The sequence below is a fragment of the Gekko japonicus genome, unplaced genomic scaffold, assembly GCF_001447785.1.
Source record: "Gekko japonicus isolate JY-2015 unplaced genomic scaffold, Gekko_japonicus_V1.1 scaffold2858, whole genome shotgun sequence".
Taxonomy (NCBI): Eukaryota; Metazoa; Chordata; class Lepidosauria; order Squamata; family Gekkonidae; genus Gekko; species Gekko japonicus.
Window position 1 is genome coordinate 75,684 of NW_015174921.1, and position 22,008 is coordinate 97,691.

Here is a 22,008-nt window from a genome sequence, read left to right on the forward strand (position 1 = left end):
CTCCGCTGAGAAGGCGGCCCGAGGGACAGGCCCGGCAAGAGTCAGAAGCCCACCGCAGGGTAAGGCAAAGCCTTGGGTGGGGGCATCCCAAGAGGCACTTGGCTCAAAGGACTTTCTGAACTGTCGCCCGACTCAAGGCAGCTGAGGCGGGGGGGCGGGACGGGACGGATTTCCATTTCCTAATACTTCCAAGTCCCCTGGGGTTTGCCCCAGTTCTAGCAAGAGTGGAAGGAGACCCAAATTGGCTACTGAGTCACGAAAAAGCGCGAGAGAGACAGGGCTGTGGAGCCTGACAAACAGAGGTGTCCCTAAACAGAAGACCGGCTCTGAGGCCGTGCTGAAGGAGGGGCCGCAGAAAGAGAACGGGCGTGTGCGTTGTGTGCGCGAGCCGCCTCCCCTCTCCCAGCGGGACAGCTGGCCCAAAACTTGAAAAAACTGACTCCGAGCCCGGCAATTCGGAACATCTGTTCCAAATGTGAGAGACTGCTGCCACTCGGCCTCCTCCCCCCGATTAATGCTGAGAGAGCCCATCACGCACCATAGGCGCTGTTCCCTAAAACTGAGAGGGCACCTCAAAGTCCTCCCGCGATCACCTCCTCTTCCGGCAGGTGAGCTCGGCACCCTGGCCAAGCTGCTCTCGCCGGTATCCCCCCCCGACCCCCGCTTTGCTATGATTAAAGGAGACGTCTGAATCACCTTAGCAAGCTTTTGTACAACACAGCAGTGAGAAGAAAACGGAAAGCGAGGCAGAGTTTTCAAGGAAGAACCCTGCAGGAGTTTGCCGTCCGAGGAGAAGAGAGCTGACGTGGCTAAAACGGAGAAATCTGTCCGCGACCTGAGCCCCGGCTGTAAATGCTCGCTGCTCGATGGAAGAAGGGATATAAAACACAGAGCCTAGCTGGGGTTCCTGACATTTCCCCCCCAATAGGCTAAAGACCAAGGGGGTGTCTCCATTTTTACCACGTGCTGTTCCTCAGACGAAAGAGCAAAGGGGACGAGCGCACACGTAGTTGGACTTCGTGACCACGGCTGGCCCCGTGTCGACATTTTTAGTGGCTGACGATTTGAGGTCAAACCCTCATTTAAAGGCTCCGCACTTGTGGGGAAGAAGCTCTGCCAAACTCGCAGCATCTCGCCCCTGAAAGAAGAGATCTCTGCCGACAGAGAACCACCCCAGAGGGTATGGGAAAACCACACGTTGCTGGAAAGGAAACGTTGCCTTTGAGGCTTGGCTTTCGAGTCCAAGACAGCCTCACGAGACGTGGCGGAGCAACCGCAGAAGGGCGAGATACTGGCACGCGACTGACACTGCTGTTTGACAACTCCCTGGGGGTGGGTGGGTGGGAAATAGCCATGGAACAATTAATTACATCCTTCCCAACCTCACAAGGATTTCTCTCGAGAGGTCCAGGCTTTAATGAGCCAGGAAGCATTCTCTGTTTTGGGTGCAAATTTCTGCCAACGTTTTAAATCCGTTGTGTATGCGGAGAGTTCCAATGAAGTCTGTCAAGACACACCGGGGGGGACTTTCTGAAGAAAGCATGTCGGGCTGAGCATCTGAAAAGCGGCCTGCACTGAAAAAGCCTCTGCTGAAAGTGTAAAAAGTTCGCTCTGAAATGCTGTAAGGCCAAGCAAAACGATTCAGTAGAAGTTGGCCTTCGAAACTGATCCCCCCCTCCCAATCAGTGTTTGGGTGACAAAAGATTCAAAGATAGACCTGGGTGGGGGAAGGCGGGACGAACCGTCGTTCCCCTGGGGGAGCACACTGGCTCAGCCGCCTTGGATCTGCCCCACCAGCCGGATCCACACCAATCTAAAGAGGACGAGTTTACAATAAAAGATTTTCCAAACGGCCTGAAAAAGCCAAGTGAACAAGAGAAGAGGCAGTGGTTTAGAGAAGCCAATTCCTATAACGAAAGCTGCCGGCATTCCACGGGAGGTTCCTGGGCCCTCCTCCTAGGGTGACAGAGCTGGAACAAAGGATTTCTTTTTGCAGTCGTTGTTAGGGTGAAAGAGGCCTCCGAGAACCGATCCACCCAACATGATGAAAAGGGAGAGTCACGGAACATCTGGGGAGGCCTTGAATTCCTCTACCGTCACATCGCTCACGCTGCCAAGGGGATTAGATACGCGGAGGAACAAGATGAGATCAGTGGTGTCTGGAGACTGAGGGGGCACCAGAAGGAACATTTGATTGTCAAGTCTCCTCTGCACAGAAGACGGAAAAGAGCACGGGGGGATGGCTCCATACCAGGGCATCCAAGTCTCCCTTGCCATACAAGTTCATTATCTCTGTCGTCCTGGAAACGGAAAAGCCGATGGCTTCCGTTAAAAGCTGAGCCGGATTTCTCAGAATCTCTCCCGAGTCCGCTTACCAGACTCAGTCGAGGCCGCCCGTCCCTGGCTTTAAAACACTTCCCCCCCACAGGAAGCTGATACAGGTGGAAATACTGTTTGGGGGCCCTGTTCATACATTGCCCCCCCCCCCCAACTGCAGGTCGAGCATTCTTAGACAGAACCTGCACCGAATGCCCACTTTTTTTTGCCCCCAAAGGTGCCTTCTTTGAGGATGTGTTGGGTGGCCACACGTGCGATCTCTCGCACCTGACCTTTAGGGCGCTCCAGCCTGTCACAGGTCCCATCCGGCCTGCCCTGTGTCCACCACCCCGCCTTGCAGTCAGCAGTCTGAGAATCTATAGCCATTGTGTTTCCTAAAGAAGCCCGGCACATTCCTGATGTCTATCCATCCAGTTTCCCCGGCCTTGTCTTGGACAGACCCAACAGGTTCCCTCCCAAAGTACTTCTAAATTCTCCTCAGTCTCTCCCCAACTGGAACAGAGCCAGCAGAAGCAGGCAGGGCTGAGACAGGAACGGGGAGGCTTTGAACACTGTTGCTGGTCAGGCCCCCGAATCTCCCCTTACTTTTACCTCTCCGTATATACATGCGCAAGGGGCCCGTGTGCAACGAACTTGAGACACAGAAAACCTGATTGTGCAATCCAGACCTTAGGATGGGAGAGAGGCGAAGCTGGCTGATGGGAGATTGACCCCCCCCAAAACTGGTTAAAAACGGAACAAAGATACCCAAGCACACTTCTGGTACTTCACTGTACCCAGCCAGTTTAAAAGGACCTTTAGTAAGGCCCCCCCCCCCCCCCCCCCCCCCACCCACATATCACTGCAGGTTTTTTGCAAGCCCTCGGTTCCAAGCGACCCTGCCACGCAGAGCAAGGATCTCTCCGCCCAATAAGGCTTCTCCCAACCGCTTTTATGCATTTGAATAAATTAAAACAAAAACCCTTTACATCCCCCCCCAATTTACTATGAACACAACCTAATAAAAATAAATGAAAAGCATATGAAATTTTTATCTTTATAAATTCTCATCACATCTCTATAAAATACTAGCTGCATCCCAGAAATGGCGCGTCTTTTTCTTTTCTGTACACTGAACATCACCCAGTCACAAAATACAATTTTTTTTCTCCTTAAAAAAATGCACTGATTTGAGAAAAGGTGAAAAAAAAAACACGGCGGGGGGGGGGGGGGGGAGGTTTTAAGCTAGATCGTGGGGTGCTGTGAGTGTAATTCTCCCCGGTGTGGGCGTGACACAGCATTTAAAAGCCCATTTAGAAGCAAAGCAATACAAAAGCGAGCACACGTCTTTCTTTTTGAAGTCAATAAAATATACAAAAAGCCAAGCCGTTTCTCAAAGCAATCAAGTATCAAAAGACTTTGCTAACAAAAATACACTGTACTCGGAACAAACCAAAATGGGGGGGGGGGGGGGTAATATGAAGTTGAGGAATATCTGCCCCAGCATTACGATGGTTGTCAGTTTTCCCAAGTTTTACTGGGTAAAAAGGGGGTCTAGCTAACAGTAGGAGCCAACAGTGCCTTGTTAACATGCTTATGACCCCCCCACCCTTCCCCCAAACACACACAGATTGATTGGTGGCCATCCACTGGGAACCTCTCCTCTACTGAAAGAAGCAGTGTCTGTACAGAAGCACCAGGAGGGACTGGGAACTCCACGGCTCCTGAAGGATTCGAGCACAGGTCAGCCTGTTCTCGGAACGCTGACCATGGTTTTCATCAGGTTGAGGGCGGCCTCAAGGCTTGACTTCCCTAGAGACACAAAGGCCAACACTGGCCTGTTTTCATAAATAAAATAACCCGATGAGATTGTTCAAGAAAGGAAACCGGAGACCCCTGGCGGGATGGGGGGGAAAACTGCTAGAAGAGGGGAAGGCCGTTCTTGAGGTAACAACGGAGGCTTCCAGGGCCTGACCTCAGAGAGCCACGGAGTGAGGGTTCTTGCAGGGCTGTCGACGTGGTGCGTGCCCGCAATGCCCGCCTGCCCGAGGCGTCCCACCGCTTGAGGGGGTGAGGGCAGGGATCGCGTCACTCGGGCCACGCCTGCAGCCGAGGAAGGGGGGGGGGAGGCTTTCCCAGTGGATCTGCCCTCTGCTTCTGGACCAAAAAAAAATAAAAAATCACACACCAAACACCTCATGCGTGGTTAAGGCAGAGCACCCGTTCAAACTGTACCAAAGTCTGAACACTCATGCGGGCAGAGTCCCCATGTGAGCACCGTAGCTGCAATCCTGCTGGGGCGGCGGTGGCGGCGAGGTGAGCGTTTACCGGTTTGCAATATGCATTACGTCTTGACGATCTGCGACCGACCCCAGACACCCCCCCCCCACTCCTGTGGCACTGCGAACACCAGCCAGTTCCATCAGTGCGTCGAGAGGAGCAGGCGGAATAAATAAGAAGCCAGACGGTGGCAGGCAAAGGGAATGTGGCTTGGTGCCGGTCATCCCACCAGGTAAGCACCAAACAGGTTCGAACATCAGAGGCACGATTGTTCAATAGCACCACGGGGAGCTGTCGGTGGAGGGGGAGGGGACATCTCTGCTGGTGTGCCAGTCCTTTATTTCACTCGGAGAGATTGCTTATTACGTCGTCTTCTCTCTCTCTCTCTCTTTTTTAAAACCCCTGTGACTCCAGGCAGAACAGAATAGCCAAAAAAATTGCATGTGTGTTTTAACATTTAAAAAATATATAAATATCTAAACTATCAACAATACAAACTGGAGCAATTTCCATGCATTTTCTTCTGCAGTTTGAATATATATATGTATATATATATATATATATATTTTAACTTAGATTCACAGTAGCATTATCTTTCCTCTGTTTTTATGACTATGATGTTGCTTTTTTTTTTTTTTGCCCAGTGGTGAGCAAGAAAGAGAAGGGAAAAGGGGGGAAAAAGGAGAAAAGGAAGGGCGGGGAGAGGGAAAGCAGAAACCCAAAAGCAATCCAGGTGAGCACCTTCAGTGGAAACAGAGAGAAGTTGGTCCATGTTGTCGTTGCATAGGTCATGTTTGGTTGAGGTAGAAATCCTAGTTACCTGCAACACAGGAACAAAGGGGGGTGGGGGTGGGAAGAGACGGAAGAGGGGATGCTGTTTAGTTTGGGATTTGGCATTTCCACTCAAAGCATCATCATCAGCCATGGCCACGTGCAACTCGGTAGCGTTCCCAGTTCCCGTGCAAGTGCTGCGTGGCGACCTTCCCTTGCCTTGTGCAGTTAGAGTGACCTCCAGACTAAGTTGGAGACCGTTTTGTAACTGAATGTGGGTCCCCTCTTCACCCCTTTATGTGCCCTGGATTGGAAGTAATTCCAGTGAACCTGTCTGCCGACCGGCACAACAAAATACAAAGGTTTGCCCGTTAAGATGAAGCAGAGAGAGACTTTGGGTGGCTCCCTTTCACAGGTCCTTTCCGCACTGGACCTTAAATCCTGCTTCAACCCTGTCCCCAAACTTATATTCTACACTACACGCGAGCTGCGGTGGCTCAAGTGGTTAAGACGCTGAACTGCAGGCTGTGGAAGGTCAGTAGTTCAGCAGTTCGAGACCTTAGTTGCCACATGACGGAGTGAGCTCCCGTCTCGTTCCAGCTCCTGCTAACCTAGCAGTTCGAAAGCAAGAAATTGCAAGTAGATAAATAGATACCACTTCGGTGGGAAGGTAACAGCATTCCGTACGCCTTGGTGTTTAGTCATGCCGGCCACATGACCACGGAAACCTCTTCGGATAGCGCTGGCTCTTCGGCTTTGAAACGGAGATGAGCACCGCAACCCTAGAGTCGGATTCGACTGGCTTTCGAGCAAGGGAACCTTTACCTTACCTTTACACGCGAGTTCACCCCTGTAATTATCTCGGGGTATTTTAAAATTGTACACTACACGCGAGTTCACCCCATGTAATTTTCTTGGGGTATTTTTTGTTTCCACATTACACTGAGGTCACCCCGGTTTTGCCCCACACTTGTCCCGGGATAAACGGATGCCGTTACAACCAGGGATAAATGCAAGGTATGGTGTCGCAAGCTGAACTCTGATCAAACCAGGGATGAGATTCCAAGTGCGGAAAGGGCCACACACAGATTTCTCCACTCACAGGAAAACTGTGTGGCCCAGTTCAATGAGGGAGGACTCTGTTCAAATCCCACCTTGCCCTGTGGAACAAAAGTCTGCATGGCCAATATTCTTGGGAGTCTGGCTGAACCAGTTGAGGGAAACCTGGGACCCAGCTCCGAAGGCTTAGATCGTCACATCTGCAGCAGCTTTATGTCACAGACTCGTCTAAGATGAAGGACTGTCAGTTCTCATATCCACGGGCTAACCACGGAAGGCATCTCCCCCCCACCCGCATGTGGAATTCTTCCACTAGAGAGGCTGGGGAAAAGAACCTGGGACCTTGTGCACGCAAAGCAGGTGTCTGCAACTAGGCTGCAGAGCTTGTGCTCCTGAACTTCTCGGGGGTGAAGCCATGTTGGTCAAATAAAGGCAGGGCTCTTTTTGTAGAAAAAGCCCAGCAGGAACTCATTAGCATAATAGGCCATACCCAACAGCAGAAACTCATTAGTCTATTAGGCCACACCCCTGACAGCACAGCCCATTCGCATATTAGGCCACACCCCCATGTTACCAGAAGTGTGGTCATCCAGCCACACCCACCTTTTGCTTTTTATTCTGCTTACCGTTTGTTGTCAAAACCCAGGGCTTTTTTTGTAGCAGGAACTCCTTTGCATGTTAGGCCACACACCCCTAATGTAGCCAATCCTAATGAGTTTCTGCTGTTGGGTGTGGCCTATTACGCTAATGAGTTCCTGCTGGGCGTGGCCAACTCAGGAGCCAGCCGGAACTCCATTCCTGTGCGTTCCTGCCCAAAAATAGCCCTGAATAAAGGTAAAGGTTTCCCTTGCTTGAAAGCCAGTCGAATCCAACTCTAGGGGGCGGTGCTCATCTCTGTTTCCAAGCTGAAGAGCCAGCACTGTCCGAAGACTTCTCCGTGGTCATGTGGCCGGCATGACTAAACGCCGAGGCGCACGGGATGCTGTTACCTTCCCACCGAAGTGGTACCTATTTATCTACTTGCAGTTTCTTGCTTTCGAACTGCTAGGTTGGCAGGAGCTGGGGCCAGAGACGGGAGCTCACTCCATCATGCGGCACACTCGGGTCTCGAACTGCTGAACTACAGACCTTCCGGTCTGCAATTCAGTGTCTTAACCTCTGAGCCACCACGGCCCCATATACACACGCCTTATAAAGAGTCGGACCCCTGGTTCGGCTAGCTCAGTGTTGCCTTCTTCTGCTTGGCAAGGGTTCTCCTCCAAGACCTCAGGCAGGTGAAAGATCTTTCCCAGTACCTGTTATTTGAGCTTTCCACTTGGAAATACTGGAACCTGGGGGGTGGGGGGTGTCATCTATGCACAAATCACGGACTCGGTTACTCAGCTACAACCCTTCCGAGTCCTGATGCTTAAGGTTCTGCCACAGAGCCATGACGGCAACCTACCTTCAGCAAGAATTCGAGTCCACCAGCGCCACAAAGCCCAACAACATTTCCAGGGTACTAAGCTTCCGAGAGTCAGGTAGGGTAGCTGATGAAGAGAGCTCTGACTCAGACTTTAGCGGTAGAAAGCGCTGTCAACTTGCAAATGACTTGCGGTAACCCCCCATAAGGTTTCCAAGGCAAGAGTCATTCAGAAGCGGTTTTGCCACTGCCTGCCTCTGCGTAGCAACCCTGGTATTCCTTGGAGGTCTCCCTTCCAAGTACCAAATAGGGACGACCCTGCTTAGCTTCCGAGAGCTGATGAGAGCAGGCTAGCCTGGGCAGAGGCAGAGGCAAACAAAAGGCGGCTTACTATTGCCTGCCTCTGCGTTGCGACCCTGGACTTCCTTGGTGGCCTCTCGCCCAAACCCAAACCTGCTCAGCTTCCGAGCTCTGATGAGACCGGCCTAGCCAGCTTGGTGTAGTGGTTAGGGGCGTGGACTCTAATCTGGGAGAACCGGGTTTGATTCCCCACTTCTCCACGTGCACCTGCTGGTGTGACCTTGGGTCAGCCACAAGTTCTCTCAGAGCTGTTCTCTCACGAGCCGTTCTCGAGAGAGAGCTCTCTCAGCCCCGCCTACCTCCCGGGGTGCCTGTTGTGGGGAGGGGAAGGGAAAGGAGACTGTGAGCCGCTCTGAGACTACTTCGGGTAGTGAAGGGTGGGGTATAAATCTGACCTCTTCTTCTAGCCTGGGCCATCCAGCTTGAAACCTGAGACTCTGGGAGCGTTGCTGGTCTTTAAGGTGCTGCCGGACTCGATGCTGGCTCTTCCCCCGCGGACGAACACGGCCACCCACCCAAAACAGCCCGCTTTGAAAGAATGGCCCGTCCTACGTTCACACAGAGAAGATCCACCAGGTGCTAAAAAGCAGCAAAAGCAATCCCTGAGTGGGAAGCCACAACAGTCTGCCTCTTTGCCCAAGCGTCTCTCCCTGCCCAGCCCCAGCCCCTGCGCGAGCCTTACCTTACAAAGCATGGACACTTAAGTTCAAGCCAAGCTCCTTATCCCGGTTTGACCCCAGAGAGGTGTGAAGCGTAAGGAGGCTGCATGCCAAGGGTGACCCACATAGCAGGCGTGGCGGCGGTGCTGGGCTGCGGGTTTGCGGGTGCGGCCTGCGCCATGCGGGGCAGAGGCGGGTGGTGGATGGTAAAGGTGGGGCGGGAGGCTTTGTGCTGGAGAGAGGCGAGCTTAATAGACAGAGCGGTGTTAGCGGTGGAGGAGGGCGGCAGGAAAGCCTCGGGGGCCGGGAGAGAGGACAGGCTCTGCAGGAGGACGGACGACTCGGAGTTAGAGCCCAGGAGGGGGGGGAGAGGTGGGAGCGAGACGTTTGGAGGGGGGGGAGGAGGCGTGAGATGAGAGGACTGTGCCGCCGCCCGGGGGAGGTGCTGAGCCGGCTGGGCCTCGCCGGAGGTCGCCACGTGAGGGGCCGCGTGGAAAGAGGACATGCCGGCCGCCACCTGCAGAGGATTCAAGTTTAACACTGCACAGCTGGAAACGGCGCTGTTGCTAAGGGTGGGGCCAAAGTGAAGAGGAGCGGAGGAGGAGAAGGAAGGAATGGAAGGAGAGGGCGTGGAGGAGGAGGAGGAGGAGGCACAAGGCACCACATGGTTAAAAATACCTGCAAACGGGAGAGAAAGAAAAAACAAAAACACAAACACAAAAACCCCTCAGCTTCAGCAGATGGACTTGGTTACGTTCACAGTGAGCAAAGCAAAAACCGAAAAAAAGCAAAGCAGGGGGGGGGGGGGGGGGGGAGAATAAAAACAGCAGCAGCCACACAGCCTGATGTACAATATGCGGTATGAACACAGCGGCAGGCAATGAATAAGCAATGGCGTGAAAATCCAGGTGGACGCCACTTACCTGCCTTCCTGTCTGCTAGCCGGGAGGAATGGCTGGACCCAAGACTCAACGTGACCCTCCTTCGAGAGCAACCTTTCTTTCAGCCACGGTCGCCTGCCTGAACTGAGAGCTTACGGTCCCCTTGCCTCACTGACTGCAACACCTATTTACATTTCTGTTCTTTCTACCCTAGTCATCTTTAGAGAAACCTGCCATACGGGCAACATCTGAGAGTGAAAGGGAACTCATCAACACCTCAGTCTTGTGCCAGTGAAACTGACGAACTTACTTAGCGACTTTCAACTGGAGATTACCCTTATAAAGTCCTACAAGAATCTAAGAGTAGAACTCTGATTCAGAACAGAGCCACATTATTGGCGGACAATACGGTGTCCTCAGCAAGTAATAGTATGCAGTATGCAATTTACTAACTTGGCATCAGCCATTAGTAAAATTATACAGAGGCATTGGCGTATTTTAAGCGATATACTTTGGAGCCGGTTAAAACTTTGGGTGACATACAGAAGAACAGAATTTCTAAAGACATGCTAGTACATTCTGATACCCTTTGTGATATTCCTAGGGAACTATCTTCTTTATCACAGGGCATGTTCCGTTGTGGTAGATGTGCAGCTTGTAAAATGGTTTTGGTGACCTTTAACACAGACCTCCCAAATGGAAGAAAATTCATTTTAAAAGGTTCCCCCCCCCCGTACTTCTAAACGGGCCATCTACTGTATTTTCTACCCATGTTCTTTGATTTACATTGGATGCTCCATGAGAGGAATAAAAACCAGGGTACTGGAGCATAGATCTCAGGTGGAACATGGTTTTATGGACGCCCCACTTACAAGCCATTATTGAACTATGAATCATTCCCATGATGACTTACAAGTTTTCAGTGTTAAGGAGCCACTCTTACAATAGGATAGATGCTCAAGAAATTCTTTACGAACAGGAGGCACGTTTTATTCACCTATTTAAGTCCCTAGAATCCACAGGTCTTAATCAACATAATGACTTGTCCTGTCTTCTTTAATGATGCCTTTATCCCCTTTAAGACATCTGCGATGCCACTACAATCAGACACAGCTGGGACAATTTCCCCTTTACTTAACCATGCCACTAGTTGGAATGTCTAACTTAAGAGTCTTTTTGCCTGCTAGACTTGATAACGTTGAGTTGTGAATTTGCTAAGAGGCCTTGGACTCCACTTAGTAAGAAATAGCATTTTGATTTGTGCATGGTCACTGTAAGTATAGTCTATTGAGTCTTAAGCGTGTCTGCAAGATTTAAAACTTTTCTTTGCAAGGCGTTGCAGTTCCTTTGGGTTTTTTTGTATTTTCATCCACAGGCACCTACCTTGACTCACTATACCCTTTGATGAAGGATCGTCTTCGAAACGGTCTTAAGATGACGTATGCTACCGTCGGGATATACCAGACAGTATTTTCTCTATGGACTGTTATTTCCCCTCGGAGGGCTTGTGCTTGTGGACTATTTTGGACTGTACCACTTTAAGTATCATCAGTCTGCCGTTTACGTGACTGTATGATGTGCATTACGTTCTTTTGAATATTCTTTTGAAATGCTGTATATGTTTACATATTCAATATATGCCTATGAGTATTGCTACTTGCCTTAAAAAATTGGGGGGGGGGAGTTTCTACCTTTTCATCCCTTGACAGGGGCAGCTGCTGAGGATCTCCAGGCACTCAGATCTACCTGTCTCCTCTGACAATATGCTTTGGTACCCCAGGAGCTGTGGCATTTGGGCTTGCCAGCACTCTCGGGAATTAGTTGTTGTAGATTATCCGGGTTATTGTTGCTGTAGATGTTTCCGGGTTGCCCTACCCCACCTTCCGGAGTAGATATATAAATTACTTGCCTACCATTTTTTCTTCTCACCTTGACACAGAGAGTACTCCATCTTTCTGTGTCATACCGCTGAGGATGCCAGTCACCGCTACTGGCGAAACGTCAGGTCCTACAATGCCAAGACCACGGCCACACAACCCGGAAAATCTACAGCAGCTAATGAATTCCGGCTGTGAGAGCCTTTGACAACATACTCTTGGGTATGCTTAAGAGCCAGCCCTCTCGCTCTCCCCAGCCCAAGCCAAATGTCTGCAGAGCGAGAGCCAACACTGAGAGCTGCTGCTCCTGCATAGAGCGTCAACTTCAGAGTGTGCTCCTTCCTCCCCCCCAAAAAAAAATCTGCAGGGAGCACCCAGTCTCCACAGCAGATATTCACAGGCTGCTGGGCCAAAAAGCGGAGACGGGAGAAGGATTCAAAGTGTTTTGCCTTGGAGGGAAAAATGCTCAAAAGGGACTGACACCCCACTCTTCAAAGCCCCTGAAGTGCAAAGAAAGACCCCTCCCCCCCGAGGGCACACCTACCTCCAACTGTTCCACCTGTAACCCCGGGAGAGAAGCTCCCCATGGCATGCGAGTTGGTCAGGCGCGTCGCCGCCGATGACACGTGGACCAGGCCGGCGGCAGCGGCGGCCGGCATCGAGTTAAATAAGGACTGCAGGACCGAGGAGTTTGTCACAGAGTTGAGGTTCGCTTGCAAGGCCATGGAGCCGAGGGGGAACTGCGAGCTGGCGGCCAAGGAGTTCAAGAAGGAGTGGTGCGCCTGAGCGGGGGCGGCCGAACCGGCCGGGTTACCGGCGGCGGCCGCGGAAAGGCTTTTGCCGTTGAGAAGGCCCCCGGAAGGCACGGCGGCCGCGGCGGAGATGAAGAGATTGTGGCCGTTCTTGAGCTCCGCCTCCCGCCCTTTGCCAGCTTTGCCGTTGTGGAGCGCCAAGGCCTTTTCCGAAGCACCCCCCAGCCGGACACTCGGTTCGCTGGCCTCTTTGCCTTTGGCCCCCGGCCAGCCGATGTCTTCCCCTTTCACGGTGCTCAGGCTTTCTAGCTGCCTTTTACTCAAGAAGGGGTTTGCCTCCGAGACCCCGGAGTCTCTGTTCCGCTGCACCAGGAACCCCAGCGAGGAGCTCCCCAGTGCCGCCACCTCGGTGGGTTTATGCGGGAGCGAAGCACCGTCGATAAAGCTATGTAAACCAATGTCTGCCGACAGCCCGCCGTTGTAAGCAAACCCGTTCGTGGAACTGCCGCTCTGGCCGAGGCCCTCGGCCCCGGTGACGGACACGGCGGCGTGCTTCCTCGAGTGGGCCTTGGGACCGTCGCCCGTGTCCTCCGCGGAGGGCCTGAAGGCGAAGAAGGAGTTCTGGCTCAGGGACGATGCCGCCTGCAGGGGGCTATCTGCCGTTTTGGTCAGGTTGATGTCCGAGATTGGAGAGAAGGTGGACTTCCATTTGCTGCTGTTCATGTTTTCGCTGGCTTGCTTTCTCCCAGCTAAGCCGATGCCTGTATGGCAAGGAGAAAGTTGGGGGCAGAAAGTCAGCAAGCAAGGAAGTCAGCAAGGCCCTGGGGTCTGCACCAAACCTTTTGTGTTTCGAAAGGGGGTTAACAGTCATTAACAGGACTGCCCTTCGCTAATCGGGGGTGACCCAAATGTTCTGTTCAGACCTCTGTTTTGCCACACTAGATGGCACGGGGTTGACCAGGTCAACAGAAAGCAGCCTCTGAATACATCAGTAAAAATGTGCGGTGCGACCCCTGCTTGATCGGCTCAGGGTCCTCTTAGCCCAGCATCCTGTTTCCAGCTAGGCAGAAGCCTCTGGGAAGGAGCAATCTTCCCCCCCCCCCCAAGCACCTGGTATTCAGCAACTGAGCATGAAGGTTTTTCCTTTCTCATGACCATGGCTAATGGCCCTCAGACCTCTCCTCCCCAAAAACGTACTTCATCCACACGTCAGCAACCACTTATGGTGCAAGGACCAGACATAATACAAGGTGTCATGATGTGGGCTGTGCCACCAAAGGCCTACTAGGCCCAGGGAGCCTGGCTAGCAGTAGATGAGGCTAGGCCTACAACTCCCAGAAGCCCCTGAGGGGTTTTGGAGCCAAAATTGACCAACAGGAAAAGAGGAGGGCTTGGAATAAAAGATCTGGAGCAGCAGGAAAAGCTATTCTTCTTACCAGAGGGCAGAGCCAGAAGGAAGGCTGCTGCGGGAAGAAACCCACATCCTGAGGGAAGGGTGAGTAGTCTAAGGCCACTGCAGATAGTGAGCTAGGGACAGTATATATTTAGACGCGTTAGGGCATTTGATTTCTTTTCTTTTCGCCCACTTACTGTTATAATTCTGCACCTTGTTTGTTTGACCTCCTATAAAATAAACTATTTTATTGTTCACTCGGCCTGGTCCTCACGCCTATTATTTGGCCAAAAGGGAAGTCAGAAGGTCTTGGGAGGGTGCTCTGGGCCTTCTCAAGGGAGCCTGGAACCAGAGTGGTGGCAGCGTCAGGTGACACCCCACCTGAGCCGTGACACAAGGGTACTACTGTACACAGGAACTTATGCAGGTCCATCCAGCCCAAATATTTTGCTGAAAGCAGTAGCCTGCCATCGTTCATTCTATGTATTACACTGTTTCTCCTACATTGCTCTCTGGTCGTCGGAATCTTGGTTCTATTGTACACATTACATTGCTTGGGAGCAGAAGTAGAGTCCGGGGGCACCTTGAAGACCAACGAAGGTGCATTCAAGGTATGAGCTCTCGTAGGCAAGGCACACTTGTTCAAATACATGTATCTGAAAAAGTGTGCCTTGCACACGAAAGCTCTTACCTTTGTTGGTCTTGAAGGTGCCACTGGACTTCAACTTTGTTCTACTGCTTCAGACCAACACGGCTGCACCACCTGGATCTACAATGCTTTGGGTTGGTTTGTTTTTTCTGAATCATCTACTATATCGTGAGGGTTTTCCCCTCCTTTTGATCAATGCGCCCTCTAAGCTGTGGAGTCTTGTGAGAAAAAATTCTACTTTCTGAGCAACTGGCATTAAAGTTGTGAGCCAGCGATTTGGCTACTGCATAAATTAGTGTGCTCTGGAGCCATCCCTTCCTGAGCTAAGACAACAATCTGTGAGCTGGAGGCTAAAAAACTGTGAGCTAGCTCACACTAACTCAGCTTAGAGGGAACACAGCTTTTGATTATCTTTATGCACCTTGAGTATCAGTGAGAAAGGGAGGCTATAAAGAAAGTAAATAAATAAATCTCCTCCTCCGTAAATGTAATTAAACCTGCGTTTTAGTTGCCACTCAAGCTAGTGGCCAACACCGCATCCCGTAGCAGCAAACGCCGCCAATTAAGTACGTGCTGAAGTGCATTCCTGTGTCCGCCCTCAACATGGCTGCTTGCCTCCTTGCCACGTAAATGGGGACTTCACATGACCCGTTTAAACAGCCGTGGTAGGATCGGCTGAGTTCCCACCCATGGGTGCTGCTAGGCAACGATCTGCCAGTAACCAATGGAATGACTGGAATTTTCAGATATTCAGGTTATTATTAATGGATCACCGCAGCTGTATGAACCAGTGCGAGACCAATAAGCGCTTCAAATTATCTCACGTTCAGCCTTAAAGACATTCAGGTATTCAGAGATCCCCACCAGAAGTATCACATGGCACTGTCTAGGGAGAAAAATCAGAACCTTTCTATATTTTATCGATAGCTAGATAGCCCAGGCTTGCCTGACCTCATCGGATCTCAGAAGCTAAGGAAGGTCAGCCCTGGCTGGTACTTGGATGGGAGACAAGTGACAACCAAAGAAGTACAGGATAGTGTTCCCTCTAAGCTGAGTCAGTGTGAGCTAGCTCACAGTTTTTTAGCTTCCAGCTCACCCATTTTTGTCTTAGCTCAGGAAGGAGGGCTCCAGAGCAAACTGATTTACACAGTAGCCAAATCGCTCGCTCCCAACTTTAGTGCCAGTAGCTCACAAGGTAGAATGTTTGCTCACAAGACTCCACAGCTTGGAGGGAGCAGTGTTCCAGGGTCGCTTCGCAGAGGCAGGCGATGGCAAAACCACCTCTGAACGTCCCTTGCCTGGAAAACCCTGCAGGGTCGACAAAAGTCAGCTGTGACTTGCAAAAAGCAACAAATCGATAGCTCTTTTTCAACCCAGAGACCGTAAGAACTAGTCCTGCCGCGGGGTCACGGGCATAAGGCAGGGACCGGTGTTCATTTGGGATGTTGGAAACCTTGGTTCATATCCCAAGTACGAGCACAGGCAAGTCCAGCTCCTACCTCACAAGGGAGGCTAGCTAGAATGGGGGGGGGGGAGAGAGAAAGAGAATCCTCGGAAAGGCACTGAGATTCACGCGCAGGGGCTTCAAAAGCTCAGTAGCTGCTGATGTCTTTAGCGAACGCCCCACAGCTCAGCAGTGTATAGCGCATGCCTTGACTGTGGATGGTCCCAGGTTTAGTCCTCCATCACATTCCTTCATAAATGGAGAAGAGACCTGTGTACGGTCAGGGGAGTGCCTTAGAAGAAGGGGGGGTGTTGGGAAAGACCCCCCCTCTACCTAAGACCCCTGTAGGGCCAAGGCCCACCAGAACTGGCAGAGGTCAGCTAGAGGGGCCAATGGTCTGGCTCCGCGCCAGGCAGCTTCATCGCTGTAAAATACTGGTCCTGACAGATGCTGCCATCTCTTTCAGTGCTAAGCTCAGCTCTGCATCCTGTGACCACAATGGCTAACAGGAGACTGGGTGGCGGGGGTGGCTTTGAGTGAAGCTGAAGAAGTAGGCTGCCCACCACGCTTAGAGATGCAGAATTTTAAGTGTGATTAAGAACATAAGGGAAGCCAATGTTGGATCAAGCCAATGGCCCATCCAGTCCAACACTCTGTCAGACAGTGGCAAAAAACACCAGGTGCCATCAGGAGGTCCACCAGTGGGGCCAGGACACTAGGAGCCCTCCCACTGTTGCCCCCCCCCCCCAAAGATGCAGAACAAAGAAAACCCCGCTCCCCAGATATAAGAACATCAGAGAAGCCAACGCTGGATCAGGCCAAAGGCCCATCCAGTCCAACACTCTGTCACACAGTACCCAAAAATATCAGGTGCTATCAGGAGGTCCATCAGTGGGGCCAGGACACTAGAAAGCCCAGAACCCAAAAGCCCCCCCCCTCTTGCCCCCCCCCCCCGAAGCACCAAGAATACAGAGCATCCCTGCCCCAGCCTGAGAGTTCCTATCTATACCTTGTGGCTAATAGCAACTGATGGACCTCTGCTCCATGTGTTTATCCAAGTTCCCTCTTGAAGCTGTCCATGCTTGTAGCCGCCGCCACTTCCAGTGGCAGTGAATTCCATGTGTTAATCACTCTTTGGGTGAATTGAGGAGGGGAAGCACAGAGCCACTGGGGCACTCAGGCCCCGAGAGCTCACAGAGTCCTGGAGAGGAGATCTGGGGACAGGCAGGCAGGCAGGCAGGCATGTTCCAAAGAGAGGATTCCTGTTCCTGCACATATACACAATTCCTCACAGGCTCCCAAGCCTGCAAATGGCTGTGAGAAGCTGCGGGGCACACGCAGGGTGCCTGTTTCGCAACAGTACCCTCACGGTAACTCTCGGCAAACACAGCAAAGAACAGGAGCAAGGGTCATCTCAGAGTTATACCATTTGGGGGGTGGGTGGGAAATCCCACGTGGGCTTACCTGCACCCGCTGTCCTTCTGAGCAGTCTCATCTGTGTCTTCACGCTGATAGGCTTTGTGCCTGAGCAGAGCAGCAATTTGGAGATTTCCTGAGCTAGCTTTCTCGGCGCGAAGACCTCCCCCCCAGATGCCACCTTGGATGGTGCGTGCCCCCAAGGGGGAGGTGTCACACCTTCCTGCTCCGTTTCCCTCAGTCCCTCTTTGTCCTTGGCAGCCAAACAGCAGTGATCTGGAGCTTCTGCAGGCGATTCTCCCCACCCCCAGCTAGTTTTGAGTGACAGCTCGTTTCCACACACACACACACACCCCGTCTATCTCAAGTATCTCTCTGCTATGTAAAGGCTGAACATCAGGAGGAAGATCTTCAAGATCTCTGTTTAGTGTGAGAGCCAGTTTGGTGTAGTGGTTAAGTGCGCGGACTCTAATCTGGGAGAACCGGGTTTGATTCTCCACTCCTCCACTTGCACCTGGCTGGATGACCTTGGGCAAGCCCTAGTTCTGATAAGAGCTGTCCTTGAAAAAGAGCAGTTTCTGCCAGAGCTTTCTCAGCCACACCTCCCTCACAGGGGGTCTGCTGTGGGGAGGGGAAGGGAAAGGACTTTGTAAGCCGCTCTAAGACACCTTTCGGTAGTGAAGGGCGGGGTATAAATCCAATCTCTTCTCTTCTTCTTCTCTGTCCTCACTGACCCCTCCCATCTCGACCCTGGATTCTATGAAGGTGGCTCAGTACTGACCCCTGCTGGTGCTGCCTGCCGTTAGGTTTCCAGTGCCAACAACCCCCTGTCCTCAGTCAGAGACCGGATGGACGGCTCGATATTCCAACTGGTTTGCTCTACTACAACCCTCCAGCTTCACTCCTCCTGGAACTGAACTGGCCGTTGGTCGGGATCAGTGGTAACGACAGGACCACGAGAGTTCATCCTACGAATGCAGACATCAGCTCCAATCCCGACTGCGTTGGCTTCAGCATCCAGGCCACCTAAAGAGACCGCTGCGTCTGCCACAGAGATGGCCTCTTCCCTTTTCGCCTCCCACGGTGAGTGAGCTACCACACCTGAGACGGTCACCCGTGCTTCCCAACCCCCTTCTGCTGCTCCCTCAATCTCCTTCAAAACGTCTATGCAGCGCCGTGTCTAGTTACTTCCGACGTGCCCCGGAAGGGACTTTATCACCTTGGCGACGTTGGAGTGATGCTCTGGTATTTGGACAAAAAAGTCTATGGTAGAAGCCAAATGTACCATAGAGTTTTTGTCCAAATACCAAAGCATTCCCCTGACATCACCGTGTGATGACATCACTTCCGGGTCATGTGACGCAGACGAGTCACTGCAACGTCGGCTGGGCCTCCGTCCCACTACGTCCTCCACCCATTCCCCCACCAGTTGCCGGCCTTGCAGGACTCTGCGGCCCATCCTTCCTGTATCACTCTCCTTTTCTATCTAACCTATCACTCTCCTTTTCTATCTAACCTAACAGATGTGGGCCTAGAAGACTGCGTCAACCTCTCCCCACCTTCCTGGAAAGTTGAGACGTTCCGCCATGTCCAGTCCTTCAGACTCTTGCGGTGACAGATCCAGCTAGCTCGAGATATTTCCAAACTGCCGCTCTGTGCAGGCACAAAACCTGTAAGCCTGAGGCACGCAGACCACGAAGAAGCAACGCTCCAGTTCTAGGGGGACACAAGCCAACCCTTCCATACTTACTGCTCTCCATTGGCTTTTGTGGAGATTTGCTGTCCAGTGATATCGTTGCGATTTTTCTTTCAATTCTAAGGGGGAAAAGGGAGCGGGAGACATTACTTCACAATGCTGTTTTGCCTTGATGCACTTAGCTATCCATCAGGGCTCTTTTTGTAGAAAAAGCCCAGCAGGAACTCATTAGCATAATAGGCCACACCCAACACCAGAAACTCATTAGCATATTAGGCCACAGCCCTGCCAGCACAGCTCATTAGCACATTAGGCCGCACCCCCATGTTACCAGAAGTGTGGTTATCCAGCTACACCCACCTTTTGCTTGTTATTCTGTTTACCTTGTTTGTTGTCAAAAACCAGGGCTTTTTTGTAGCAGGAACTCCTTTGCATGTTAGGCCACACACCCCTAATGAAGCCAATCCTAATGGATTTCTGCTGTTGGGTGCGGCCTATTATGCTAATGAGTTCCTGCTGGGCATGGCCAACTCTGGAGCCAGCCGGAACTCCGTTCCTGTGCGTTCCTGCCCAAAAATAGCCCTGGCTATCCTCAAACCCAAGGAAATGTTGAAAACATTCATTCTCTTTCTCCATTTCTTTTTTTTTTTAATGAAAGGAAGGGCAGTTATTTCATAGCATGCAACAGACCGGAAATAAAGGATGATCCCAGTTTTTTAAAGTTCTGCTAAATCAGCTATGAGACGTATGCTGCCAGGACAGCTGTGTGCTAGCTAAAGAGGAAAAGCAAAAGACATTCTTCTTTGCAGAAAAAGCAAAACAAAGTTTGAGTCCAGGGGCACCTTTAAGACCATCAAAGTTTTATTCAAGGTATGAGCTTTTGTGTGCATGCACACTTCGTCAGATACAATACAGTGGAAAATACCAGTCTATACATATAGGTAGAGGGTGAGCAGTAAATTAGAACGCAACATAATAAAGCTGTTTAACAGATCCAGGAATAACAAACTTAAGTTTCTATGGTTACCATTTGTTTGGATTCAGTTCCGGGAGAAAAAACATAGTGAAGGAAATAAATATGTCTAAATTGGAGACTGGTGTGTCCTTAATAGTGGAGTGTTGCATGCTAATTTACTGCTCACCCTCTTCCATTTCATTGTATCTGAAGAAGCGTGCGTGCACATGAAAGCTCACACCTTGAATAAAACTTTGTTGGTCTTAAAGGTGCCCACTGGGACTCAGACTTCGTTTTGCTGCTTCAGCCCAACATGGTTATCCACCTGAATCTATCTGCAGGAAAAGGGTCTGCTTTATTTTAACAGGGATATAAAGACATTCATTGGGGGAATGTCTCAACTTTTAATATACAATGCTAGAGTTTTTTCCCCCCAAAAGTCTACTGTAGACAGAAACAATATGAATCTCCTACATCCAGCCGACTCCTCCTTCATAAGAAGAGCTCTGCTGGATCAGACCAATAGTCCATTTAGGTCAGCATCCTGTCTCACACAGTGGCCAACCAGTTCCTCTGGACTGCCAACAACAGGGCAGGCCTTCCCTGATAAGAACATAAAAAGAGCCCTGCTGGATCAGACCAGTGGTCCATCTAGTCCAGCATCCTGTCTCACACAGTGGCCAACCAGTTCCTCTGGAGGGCCAACAACAGGGCAGAGAGGTCGAGGCCTTCCCCTGGTAAGAACATCAGAGGAGCCCTGCTGGATCAGACCAGTGGTCCATATAGTCCAGCATCCTATCTCACACAGTAGCCAACCAGTTCCTCTGGAGGGCCAGCAGCAGGGCAGAGAGGCTGAGGCCTTCTCCTGATGTTGCCTCCTGGCTCTGGGATTCAGAGGATCTGTGCCTCTGAATGTGGAGGTCCCCCTCAGTCATCATGGCTAGTAGACGTGTCCTCCGTGAATCCGTCTAATCTCCTTCCTGTGACCATCACAACATCCTCTGGCAGCGAACTCTAGATTCCCTTTTCTCCATCCAAAACCTACTGCCCATCAACTTCACTGGATGCCCTCGAGTTCTAGTATTTTGGGAGAGGGAGAAAAATTTCTCTTCCTCAACTCTCTTCACCCCATACATAATTTTGCTTTAGGAAATGAAGGGCTCTTAGACCAATCCCGTGTAGGGCGTTCCCTTCTTTTCGGTTGGTTGGCTTTGTTTAAAAACAAACTGCAAAAACCTTTTAGCAAACTAATGTGTTCTATTTATGGTCATCATTTAGTCAAGTGCATAGTGTATCAGTATTTAATATAACCGCACCTCTTTTAAATAGTCTTTTGTAGGACCTGCAAAAAGCATCCATACAAGAAGGCTGTCCCCCTTTTTGGAAGACTTCATGCAAGGAGAAGTGGGCTTATTATTCTAGAAACTCCCATTGGGGGTTGACTTTTAAAACACTGATGCAAAATTGTCTGGTAGTTAGCAATCTGTATGTATTGGGTGTTATTGCTTATTGAATGTAATGAGTAGTTATACCTGACTAGGATGAAATAATGACATACTATGCAGTTTACTAAATGATGACCACAAATAGAACACATTAGTTTGCTAAAAGGTTTTTGCAGTGTATATTTATTTGTTACTGGACTCTCCTAAAACTGCAGCTCGGGTTGCTTCAGTTTGTTTTAAAACAGCCTGGTCCTTTCCAAATGCTGCTCTGCAAAAGGAAATGCAGAAAGTAGAGCAAGCCAACGTGGGAAGCAGCACGGGAGTGCCGGGGGGGAGCTCCTCTCTTGGTACGGTCCAGATGGAAAAGGTCTGATCCAATCCTTTTAAATGCTTCAGGGAGGAATGCAAGGATTAGATGCGGCGTACACAAACCTCCCCACCCCCGCTCACCGGGTGCTGTTGTGGTCGTCCTCCAAGCCCTGCTCCTCGTCAGAAGTCAGTGGCGAGTAGTGGATCCCGTTGGTCTGAATGAGGGGCTTCTCCTTCTTCAGCACCGGGGGCTGATCGTTGTCCTGGTACGGGACAGGAGAGTTCTTCAGGGAATTTTCAGGGGATGAAATGGCTGTGATTTCTAAGGGCTGATTAATGTTACT

At 51.1% G+C, this 22,008-nt stretch overlaps 1 protein-coding gene across 1 annotated transcript in view; it reads right to left on the reverse strand.

Annotated features, from left to right (window-relative positions):
• Positions 1-5,272: 5,272 nt before the first annotated feature.
• Positions 5,273-22,008, reverse strand: part of DOT1L (DOT1-like histone H3K79 methyltransferase) — a 124,097-nt gene continuing 107,361 nt past the window's right edge. The window contains exons 26-29 of the mRNA XM_015425067.1: positions 21,806-22,008; positions 19,010-19,074; positions 12,150-13,118; positions 5,273-5,416 (exon numbers count right to left, since the gene is read on the reverse strand). The exon at positions 21,806-22,008 is cut by the window's right edge and continues 1 nt beyond it. Coding sequence (XP_015280553.1) covers positions 5,409-5,416; positions 12,150-13,118; positions 19,010-19,074; positions 21,806-22,008 — 1,245 coding nt within the window. The 3' untranslated portion in view covers positions 5,273-5,408. The remainder of the gene's footprint in view (positions 5,417-12,149; positions 13,119-19,009; positions 19,075-21,805) is intronic.